The sequence below is a fragment of the Thalassophryne amazonica genome, chromosome 4 (assembly GCF_902500255.1).
Source record: "Thalassophryne amazonica chromosome 4, fThaAma1.1, whole genome shotgun sequence".
NCBI lineage: Eukaryota > Metazoa > Chordata > Actinopteri > Batrachoidiformes > Batrachoididae > Thalassophryne > Thalassophryne amazonica.
The window spans coordinates 37,370,331-37,382,358 of NC_047106.1; the positions used below are offsets into that span (position 1 = coordinate 37,370,331).

A 12,028-nucleotide genomic window follows, 5' to 3' on the forward strand; every position below is an offset into this window, starting at 1 on the left:
GTGAGTCGGCAAACACATGCATTGCAGCAGGTCAAATCTGACCACACCTACTGCACAGTCCAGGTCCCACACCCACCAACTTTTTCCCAAGCTGTAAAAACATCTGATGAGACACCGTTACACTCATGATGCAGAGGTACAAGCAGCTGTGCATTGCTGGTGCAGAGAGAAGATGCCCGATTTCTTCACCAACAGGACACAAAAACTTTGTCTGACATCAGCACAAGCGTGTGGCTTCCTTACGGTTTTGGATCTATCATTGGGATCATGAATACTAACTTCGACTTGTACAACAATTACATCAATATTCTCATGGGGTAGTGGCATTTTAAAAACTCTAAAAGATCTGTCAGATTAGGCAGCAGGGCTGGCATCAATCATACTGCCATTTACATCATTCAAGTCATTTTTATGGAGAAGTGTGTCCTTAAAGCTTTATATATGAGGGAGGTTGGTCCTTGGGGTAACTGCGCAGTAAAAACAGTTTGAGTAAGTCCTCTCCAGACCCTGTAATCTATCAGGCTGGTGCTTATCTCCTATTTTCTAAAAGCAGCTTGTACTGTTGACCAATGAGCAGCTCCACAGGTAGGCATGGAGATTGCGGGAATCGATCAAGGGCATCTCACGGTGGCAATTAGTGCAGGACAAATACTGCTCTCGCACTCAACTGGTTAGGGATTCAAACTGACGATATTCAGTTCACGAGGCCGCTTCTCTGAACTTCAAAGGCACCACTGCCCCATAACATCTGCTGTTTCAGCTTGTTCATTTTAACTCCTCCTAAAGAATAACTCCATAATTACGGAACTCATAAAAGTCAAAAAGTGCGACCCTGCTGAAATGAATCCAGGATACTTCAATCACACACACACACGCACACGCACACGCACACGCACACGCACACACACACACACACACACACACACACACACACACACACACACACACACACACACTATAAAGGCAGCTGATAAAGCAGTGACATAAAAGTGGACCAATATGTTTATAAGGCCCACAAACTCTGTGTTTAAATGGGTTTGTGGGTGTTTTTTTTTTTTTGAAGCGGGTGAAACAGGACACGAGGCGTTCCACAGAATTCAGGCACAACTCAGTCATCGTCTAATTCTAGACTACAGGTGTGACATTTGCACTTTTTAGCCAAAGCCAAATCTCTGTAAGTCAGAAAGTTAATGGAAAAATATCAGTGTTGTAGCTATTCATATTTTAGTATAACTCATACTTAAGAGAAGAAGTAAGTCTGACATAAGGTTGAGGCCCCATCGTGCCGGCCCTTAGGATTCCAGAGGTGAGGTTAAGTGTCTACGACTCCCCTGGACAAGATATCATTTTGATGCAGGTTACTTCACAAACAAAGGCTGATACCCAATCACAGCTGGGTGGACTGAGACAGTGCAGATTAGACGTCTTGTTCAAAAACACAGACAGGCAGCATGACTTGGAATCAAACCCAGTTCCACATGCTGGTAGGGCAACTCCTATCCAACTAAGCAACCTGCTCTACACATAATATAAAAAAAAACTAGATAAACAATACTTATAACACTTGAACAAGCATTGCAGCAGGTTTATATATATATATATATATATATATATATATATATATATATATATATATATATATATATATATATATATATATATATATATATACACACACACACAAAAGTCTCATGTGTTGTCATATTACTGAGAAAAGATCTTTAAGATGAGACAAACAAGTATCTTATTAACATTTCTAAAAATAAAATAAAAAAGAACTATGTTCTTAATTAAATCAACTTTCTTTCTGCTTTCAAAAGTCACATTTTTGTGCCAGAGAACTGTCAGCCTGGAGTTTTCTGCTTTGCAAGAAATTTAAAGAATAACACTTTCAATCAAGTACAGTAGTGTTCAGAATAATAGTAGTGCTGCGTGACTAGAAAGATTAATCCAGGTTTTGAGTATATTTCTTATTGTTACATGGGAAACAAGGTACCAGTAGATTCAGTAGATTCTCACAAATCCAACAAGACAAAGCATTCATGATATGCACACTCTTAAGGCTATGAAACTGGGCTATTAGTAAAAAAAAAAAAAGTAGAAAAGGGGGTGTTCACAATAATAGTAGCATCTGCTGTTGACGCTACAAACTCAAAATATTATGTTCAAACTGCTTTTTTAGCAATCCTGTGAATCACTAAACTAGTATTTAGTTGTATAACCATAGTTTTTCATGATTTCTTCACATCTGTGAGGCATTCATTTTGTTGGTTTGGAACCAAGATTTTGCTCGTTTTCTAGTGTGCTTGGGGTCATTGTCTTGTTGAAACACCCATTTCAAGGGCATGTCCTCTTCAGCATAAGGCAACATGACCTCTTCAAGTATTTTGACATATCCAAACTGATCCATGATACCTGGTATGCGATATATAAGCCCAACACCATAGTAGGAGAAACATGCCCATATCATGATGCTTGCACCAACATGCTTCACTGTCTTCACTGTGAACTGTGGCTTGAATTCAGAGTTTGGGGGTCGTCTCACAAACTGTCTGCGGCCCTTGGACCAAAAAGAACATTTTTACTCTCATGAGTCCACAAAATATTCCTCCATTTCTCTTTAGGCCAGATGATGTGTTCTTTGGCAAATTGTAACCTCTTCTGCACATGTCTTTTATTTAACAGAGGGACTTTGTGGGGGATTCTTGCAAATAAATTAGCTTCACACAGGCATCTTGTAACTGTCACAGCAATTACAAGTAACTCCAGACTGTCTTTGATCATCCTGGAGCTGATCAATGGGTGAGCCTTTGCCATTCTGGTTATTCTTCTATCCATTTTGATGATTGTTTTCTGTTTTCTTCCATGCGTCTCTGTTTTTTTTTTGTCCATTTTAAAGCATTGGAGATAATTGTAGATGAACAGCCTATAATTTTTTGCACCTGCGTATAAGTTTTCCCCTCTCCAATCAACTTTTTAATCAAACTACGCTGTTCTTCTGAACGATGTCTTGAACGTCCCATTTTCCTCAGGCTTTCAAAGAGAAAAGCATGTTTAACAGGTGCTGGCTTCATCCTTAAATAGGGGACACCTGATTCACAGCTGTTTGTTCCACAAAATTGACGAACTCACTGACTGAATGCCACACTACTATTATTGTGAACACCCCCTTTTCTACTTTTTTTTTTACTAATAGCCCAATTTCATAGCCTTAAGAGTGTGCATATCATGAATGCTTGGTCTTGCTGGATTTGTGAGAATCTACTGAATCTACTGGTATCTTGTTTCCCATGTAACAATAAGAAATATACTCAAAACCTGGATTAATCTTTTTAGTCACACACACTACTGTAAATTCTACATGATTAAAACTATAAAATTTAATGAAATGAATCATGGCCTAGATCATAAAATTTAACATGGGGGCCTTATGAAAACTTATCCAGTAAACATACTTGGCTGATAACTTTGAGAACCATGCCGTTTGTAAACTTTGTTTTTGTTGAAGTTAAAGCAGAAGAAATCACAAGAAGGAGGAGGAGATGAAACACAAAAAGAAAAGAGGAGGAGGAAGAAGAAGGAAGAACAAGAAGAAGATGGTAGAAAGAGGAGGGGGAAAAGGAGAAGGAAAAATAAGACAGAGGGAGGAGGACGAAGGAAGAAATGGTAAATGGACTGCATTTATATAGCGCTTTTCCATTTGCATCAGACGCTCAAAGCACTTTACAATAATGCCTCACATTTACTCCGATGTCAGGGTGCTGCCACACAAGGCGCTCACTACACACCGGGAGCCACTAGGGGATTAAGGTTGCCCAAGGGCCCTTAGTGATTTTCTAGTCAGGCTGGGATTTGAACCAAGGATCCTCTGGTCTCAAGCCCAACAGTTTAACCACTAGACCATCACCTCCCCAGAAGAACAAATATCTTGTGGCTTAGGATGAAAGTAGGAAGAACAGTGAGGGGGGTGTCTCACCGCCAGTGAGGGATCGTGGGAAGTGAAGCTGGCCCAACGTTCATTCTCGAGCTCCTCCATCACCTAAAGCGTGGAGAGATTGTGGAGTTTATGTACATACCACAGACACACACACACACACACACATGCACGTGCATGCACACAGCATGAATGCACAGCTTAACAAACACTAACAGACTAAACAGACCTGGTTCATGGCGCTCTTGAGCCAAGTATCCACAGAAACCCCAACTTGTCGCAGGAGGTCCAGGCGAGCTTCAGCTTTCAACTTTATGGTCTGAAAGAAAGGATTAAAGAATATATTGATGTCTGACACAAAACTATGTCAGTCAAGCAGGAGCTTTAACACACATTCAGGCAAGTTAGGAAGACTCATCTGCATAGAATAATAAACTGAGGTCAACTGAGGTTATTTAAATTGCTCTGCTGATGTTTCTGTGTAGGCTCTCAGTTGTCCAGGTGGTTTCCATAGTAGAGAAGCTTGAATCTTCAACTGGACTGGGTTGCTTGACGCAAGGACGTTTCGCTTTAAATTGCAGAAGCTTCCTCAGCTAAAATTCTTGCTCTGGTAGTCTGACTTCTGTCTTGACTCTTGTAGAGAAGAATAAATAGAAGCCACAAAAGCTGGAGTTTTAAACCTAACCAGACCCCTCCTACCCAGAGGTAGACTGCTATAGGCTAGTGACTAAACAATAGCTCTAATAAGCACCTACTGTGCTCTAGTTAGCACCCTCCTAATGAAAGGGCAGCTGTCCCTCCTAATGATGGGACGGATGCCTCTCCTGATGGCTCCCTTGACGACTCTCCTGATGACGTGAATGACTCATTACCATGAACAAAAGACTGAAACTGCTTTGACCTAAGTACCCCATTGTAAACAGGGGACAAAGCATGTCTCAGACCCCCTCCCCGGTGAAGGCTGGGTTTCAACTGTTTCACATAGAATGCCTCCTTGACCCCTCTCTCAAACCATTTGTTCTCTCTGGCTAAGATTTTAACTTCCTTGTCCTTAAACATGTGGTTAGTGTCTTTAAGGTAGAGATGAACTGCAGACTGAGGTCCACTGGCGCCCTCTCTGCGGTGCTGGTATAGCCTTTGTGTAAAGGTTGCTTAGTCTCACCTATGTAGTGTTCGTTACAGTTTTCCTGACATCTGACAGAATACACTACATTGCTCTGTTTGTAACTAGGGATCTTGTCCTTAGGGTGAAACAATTTCTGTCTCAAGGTGTTAATCGGTTTAAAGATAACTGGGATTTTGTGCTGTCTGAAGATCCTCTGTAGTTTTTCCCCTACTCCTACTAAATAAGGGAGAGACACTCCTCTTCTTCTTGTCTCGGTCTCCTGTCTATCTGGTCTCTTTGTTCTCTGGGACTTCTGCCCTTTGTCCAGGGACCATCGTGGGTACCCACATACTGTGAGGGCTTTCCGGACAAGTTGTTGTTCTTTAGCCCTTCCCTCTGCAGTTGTGGGCAGTCCAAGAAGGCTAGATGGTGATGGAGGAGCTCGAGAATGAACGTTTGGCCAGTTTAACTTCCCACAATACCATCTAGCCTTCTTGGACTGTGATGTTACAATTGGAAAGAACAGGCAGCTCCAGACAGCGGTTTACAGAAAACCCACTCACACTGACCAATATCTGCTCTTTTGCTCAAACCACCCCCTTGAACACAAGCTCGGGTTGATCAGGACTCTTCAACACAGAGCCCTACAGGTGCCCACAACTGCAGAGGGAAGGGCTAAAGAACAACAACTTGTCCGGAAAGCCCTCACAGTATGTGGGTACCCATAATGGTCCCTGGACAAAGGGCAGAAGTCCCAGAGAACAAAGAGACCAGACAGACAGGAGACGGAGACAAGAAGAAGAGGAGTGTCTCTCCCTTATTTAGCAGGAGTAGGGGAAAAACTACAGAGGATCTTCAGACAGCACAAAATCCCAGTTTACTTAAACCGGTTAACACCTTGAGACAGAAACTGGTTCACCCTAAGGACAGGGTCCCTAGTTACAAACAGAGCAATGTAGTGTATTCTATCAGATGTCAGGAAAACTGTAACGAACACTACATAAGTGAGACTAAGCAACCTTTACACAAAAGGCTATACCAGCACCGCAGAGAGGGCGCCAGTGGACCTCAGTCCGCAGTTCATCTCCACCTTAAAGACACTAACCACATGTTTAAGGACAAGGAAGTTAAAATCTTAGCCAGAGAGAACAAATGGTTTGAGAGAGGGGTCAAGGAGGCATTCTATGTGAAACAGTTGAAACCCAGCCTTAACCGGGGAGGGGGTCTGAGACACGCTTTGTCCCCTGTTTACAATGGGGTACTCAGGTCAAAGCAGTTTCAGTCTTTTGTTCATGGTAATGAGTCATTCATGTCATCCGGAGAGTCGTCAAGGGAGCCATCAGGAGAGGCATCCGTCCCATCATTAGGAATGACAGCTGCCCTGTCATTAGGAGGGTGCTAACTAGAGCACAATAAGTGCTAATCAGAGCTACTGTTTAGCCACTAGCCTATAGCAGTCTGCCTCTGGGTAGGAGGGGTCTGGTTAGGTTTATAACTCCAGCTTTTGGGGCTTCTGTTTATTCTTCTCTACAAGAGTCAAGACAGAAGTCAGACTACCAGAGCAAGAATTTTAGCTGAGGAAACGTCTGCGATTTGAAGTGAAACGTCCTCGCGTCAAGCAACCCAGTCCAGTCGAAGATTCAAGCTTCTCTACTATGCTCTGCTGATTTTACAGCACACACTGTGCACAGTGCAACTTTTGTCTATTGCCCCACGAGTAACATAGCTTCATACTGAAATGGTACAGAGGATTTTCTTTAAAAGAAGATGTGAAATTTTAGCTACATTCTTTCTGAAGGCACATGGGAGACAAAAGCAAGCCTAATTTTGATCTGCTGTCTCCCATCTGCAGTTTCTGTCTGGAAGCTGCAAGCCGTATTCTGCGGCATGTGGTGCACACATTAACCCCTCGTGCCACCAACCACATCTTGTTCTAATGACCAGTGAGGACTGTGAATGTTGGACATGTAGTGTGATCTTTAATAATGACACAACATACGGAAGCTGTAATCATCTGTAGGAAAACCCCAGAGACTTCTCTCTTTCATCTCTTCTATTCTTTTCTTGTTGTCTCACCGTTTCATCATTTTCTTTTTTCATAACCCACCTGTCTCCTTTGTGAGTTAGCTGATATGTTTCTCGCTCAGAGACATTTGGTCAAAACACAAAGACACACGTTGTCAAGAAAACTCCTGTTTTGTTCAGTAAAGACCAGAAAGCTTTACCAGAGTCACTTTTATCTTTTAATGGAACATGTCATCATACGCCTCCCCTTCTCTACCTGCTGTTGGACCATTAACATTCTTGTCTGAAGAGGGAGAAATAAGTAAACTAAAAAAATATTGGCCATTATGTTCCAACATAACTCAGCCATCAGAGCTTTAAAGAAGGTCCAGCACTAGATCATGCAGATAAAATCATTGGAAGTCGCTGCAGTCTAGCTGCTCCACTATAATCACAGTATTCTGCCGCTTTACTGTAAAGAGCAACATCGATCAATAAGCTGCAGAGTCAGACATACAGGTGATTTTTAAAGTGCTCCTAAAATATTTACCACACAGAGTGTTCACCCGTTTGACAGCGTCTGTGGATTGATTTGTCAGCAGGATTACTTAAAGCTACTAAAGAATCATGAAAGTTGATGAAAAGTTTAGAATAGAAATTATATTTGGGGAAAAGCCAGAAAAGTATGTATTAAAAAACTAAAATTGCACTTATGATGTCAATATCATCTTATGCATGAATTAAACACAAAATGTTAATTTCTCCTTAAAGACGTCAAACCGGAATCTTTTTCCTTCACACGTTAGATATATTTGTGTGTTCAATTATGGTTTTCTGTTTTCTTTATTTGTTTTCTGTACTCGTTTTGGTATTAAAGTAGTTACCTTACTTAGGATTTTATTCTTAGTTTTCCCTCTTATTCTTACTTTTCTTTGTTCTCTCTGTTGGTATGTGCATGTCGAACCGTATTTAAACAGTTTTTTACCATTTAGGACAAAGAGAGTTAGGTTACATTGTAAATCATATATGTTCCGTTACTGTGCGGGTCCTGGGCAGGGGGCTGGACCTCCCTTGAATGTCCACGGGGGCCAATAAGGAAAGGATTTTGGTCCACCTTTGTCACACCAATGAAATGTTTTGTAAAAACTGTTTGTGTCCATTGTTCGTGATTCTATAAGGGCGGATCTCGTCTGTGAGAGATGTTCTACAGAATCCAGGCCTGATTATTTTTTCACTGTGACTCTGAATTTAAAAGTGTGGAATACTTTGTTTGTACTTTGTGAGGGGCAGTGTTATGCTGCGTTCACACCGGGCGCCACCAGATGCCACAAATTCACGTCCGTGTGTGTTGCTCTGCTTTCGCTGCGAAAATTCGCCCCAGTGCGTCATCAAATAGGAGGAGCTTCCATTCCGCTCGCCGGCTCCAGTTGTCAGTCAAGTTAACATGACGGACCTTGATCACACGGAGTGTGTTGCTGTGCTCTTAATTGTTGTGGAAAGCTGGGTTCACAACATCCTCACGAGACGTTCCCAGTTTGGGGAGTATCATTATTTGCTGCAGGAGCTGCGTCTGGATGATGCCCGCTTTCAGCGGTCCTTCCGCCTCTGCAGGACCCAGTTTGAGGACCTCCTGTCACGTTCACGTGTGCACATGTAAACAGTTAAAAAAACAAAACAAAACAAAAAAAACTCCACTGCCCCTGCTGTGGGGCTGCTGCTCACTCTCTGTCATAATTGTGTTTATAAACCCGTCACCATTTGTTTTATTATACATCTGTGTAGTTAATAAATAAAATAATCTTCACGGATGATTCGCTCGCGCGTGCACGTGAAGAAAAAAAAAAAACAAACAAAAAAAACTCTCCGCTGCCTGCTGCGGGGCTGCAGCTCGCTCTTCCCTCAAAAACTCTGTCATAATTGTGTTGATAAACCAGTCACCATTTGTTTTATTATACATCTGTGTAGTTAATAAATAAAATAATCTTCATGGACAAAAGGGACATAAGTCCTGCTCACAGGCTGGCTACCAGAGACAGGACATGTTCACATCCAACTCAGTCAAACTCCAGACATCTCACGTCAATACATATCCAGTCCCTGATTGGTCATCGCGACGCAACAAGACGAAAAAGTTCAGATTTTTCAACTTGGGGAGGAGGACAATGCGACATGACGCAACGCAATATCGCGCCAATCGCTCAAAATGGCTTCACTCGCGTCGCTTCATTCGCGTGCATCGCCTCGCGTGGCTTGGCGCCACAACGCCTCCTTCCATAGGGATTACATGGCAACCTGTCGCTGCTGTTGCTCGTATCGCGCCCAGTGTGAACACGGCATTACAGAAAGAACCGGGGGAAAATAACCCCCATCTTCACATGATGTGCTAACCACCATGTTATTGAAATCCATGGTTTAGGAGAAGCTGCAATTATACTCCTGGATGGACAGGGTGATTCCCATGTATGGTAAATGGACTGCATTTATATAGTGTTTTCCTGCTCAAAGCGCTTTACAGTGATGTCTCAAATTCACCTGTTCACTTACTAATGACAGGGTGCTGCCATGCAAGGTGCTCTTTTCACACCGGGAGCAAATTGGGGATTAAGGACCTTGCCCAAGGGCTTTTAGTGATTTTCCAGCCTGACACGGATTTTAACTGAGGATCCTTTGGTTACAAGTCACTGCTTTAACCACTTGACCATCACCTCACCAATAGTATTTCCCCCAATTTTTGTATGCAGGGTGTATAATAACATTATGTGGTGTTGCTAGGCTGTCACTGTGAAACCCAAAACTAAACTCCTGACAAGACTATTTCACATCAACAAACAAATTAACTTTTGAAAAGAAGGTAGTCTTGATTTTGGGGCTTATGAAGTGCACACAGCCAAAGCAAATACTTTACACATGACAATAAAAGCTTTACACTGATGAATTGCCTTGAACGATGAAAATGTCTGTAGAACAGAATAGAAACTTTATTGTCATTGCACATATATACAAACAATGAAGCTTATCCTCTGCATTTAACCCATCATAATTACAGTTAGACACGATCCAACCCTTGGAGCAGTGGGTAGCCACAGTTCGGCGCCCAGGGACCAACTCCAGATGTAGACGCTGCCTTGGTCAGGGGCAGAGAAAGGAGTAGACCCTAAATAAGCATGTTTTTTTATTGTGGGAGGAAACCGGAGTGCCTGGAGGAAATCCACGGAGACACGGGAGAACATGCAAACTCCACACAGAAAGGGCTGGAATTGATCCCACGACCTTCTTGCTGTGAGGCACCACTTGGCCAAAATGGCATTATGTTTCATCAGTTAGTCATCTTTTTATTTTAAACTCACACATTGTTGTATGGTATGAATCAGTTCTTCAAACCATAGGGAAGATGATCAATAGTTGAATGATCCTCACCAAAATCAAATTACTTCTTCCCAGCCAGAGTTCCAATATACCTGCCAAGTTTGATCAAACCCAGATTAGATGTTTTTAAGATACCTTGCTAATATACATACAGTGTTAATGTTTTTACACAGACACCAAGGGGACACAACAGCACATGCCTCCTGTGGTGTTACTAAATATGCACATAAATCCTTATTTCACTGTACAGTAAAAACTTACCAGCTAACAAAACAGAGAAATTTCAGTTATAACAAATGCACAAGCTGTTCTTATAGTTTTTTTTAAGTTATTTGTATTTCCATCACTAACACCTCATTATTATGGCCTCTGTGTCTTACTTAAAGCCAGTAAAATGCCAGGATAGATAAAAAAAAAGATTAGTGGATACTTTGAATTAAATTTCCAATCAATTTTGTTTTTTTGTTTTTTTTATATGTTTGAAATCTGTTTGGACACATGTTCTCTTCTGTATCCAGTTATAACTTCAATGTGCAAAGTTTTTCTGCAGTGTGTTAATGAGGCTGGCTTATGTGATGGATCTGATTTGGGAACAGTTTTCAATAACTCATTAGTGTGGAGACACTTCAGCAAGACAGCAACTATGAGACGGAGAGCCATCAATTCATTTTCTGCCAAATTAGAAGGTACAGTATATGTTGGAACAGCAAGATATGTGGAAGAAAAATCCATTTTTAGTTTTCCACTCAGTCCGTGGACATTCCAGATGAATGCTAAGCATAAGTTTTCCTCCACAAATGCTTTATCTAAAAATTAATCCAAATCATTTTCAAATTCTGTTGAAATGTACACTGCAGGGCTTTGTGAAAATAGGCTTCATTTAAATGGGTCTATCTCTATGCAGATAATACTGTGCTCAAACCTGGGTAATGCCTTTTATACTGCTTTCATTCATTTTAGAATTATTTAATAAGAGCTCTGTGATGAAGACATTTGTACCAAATGAGCTAATAAAATATTCACCATCCTACTGAAGATGATGCTCGTATGAGGGAGCAAAGAAATGTACAGAGGCAGAGAGAAAAGACACCCTGAGCACTCTGTGACACAGTACTCATCAGAAGTAAGTACACCCTAGTGCAATATCACCTACATTTCAAAATATTCTAAACTGTATCACCTTATACTTATTGCTTTGCTTCTGCATTGAATAGGAGAGTATTTGCGCTTAAGTAAAATTAAAAACTAATAGTTTAGATTTAAAACTACAGGCCCCACAGTAGGGACTCAATGCCATGAAAGTCAGTACACTTTCATTACTGAGATTTAAGTCAATGATTTTTTTTCAGCACCTCATACGTCCACTTTTATTTTTGATGGCAGACTCAGTACTCCTTGGCATAGAGGTCATCAATGTTTTATAAATATCTGGAGATTTTTTCTGCCCTTTTTCAGCTGCTTTTGGGTTGTGCTGTTTTGCTTTTCTTAAAAAAACAAAACAAAAATGTCCAACTGGATTCAGTTCAGGTCATAGTTTTTAGGAGTTTTACCCGACTCCAAAGTATGAGCATTGGGTCTTGCGAAGACTTTGCCTCTGTCCATCTGTCCGTCCGTCTGTC

At 41.4% G+C, this 12,028-nt stretch overlaps 1 protein-coding gene across 4 annotated transcripts in view; it reads right to left on the minus strand.

The window, feature by feature from the left end:
• The window catches only part of LOC117509653 (F-BAR and double SH3 domains protein 2-like), a 176,185-nt gene that overhangs the window by 20,607 nt on the left and 143,550 nt on the right, over positions 1-12,028 (minus strand). For all 4 annotated transcript variants that reach the window (XM_034169399.1, XM_034169401.1, XM_034169400.1 and 1 more), the window contains 2 exons: positions 4,164-4,253; positions 3,977-4,039 (listed from right to left, as the gene is read on the minus strand). In XM_034169399.1, the coding sequence (XP_034025290.1) occupies positions 3,977-4,039; positions 4,164-4,253 (153 nt within the window). The remainder of the gene's footprint in view (positions 1-3,976; positions 4,040-4,163; positions 4,254-12,028) is intronic.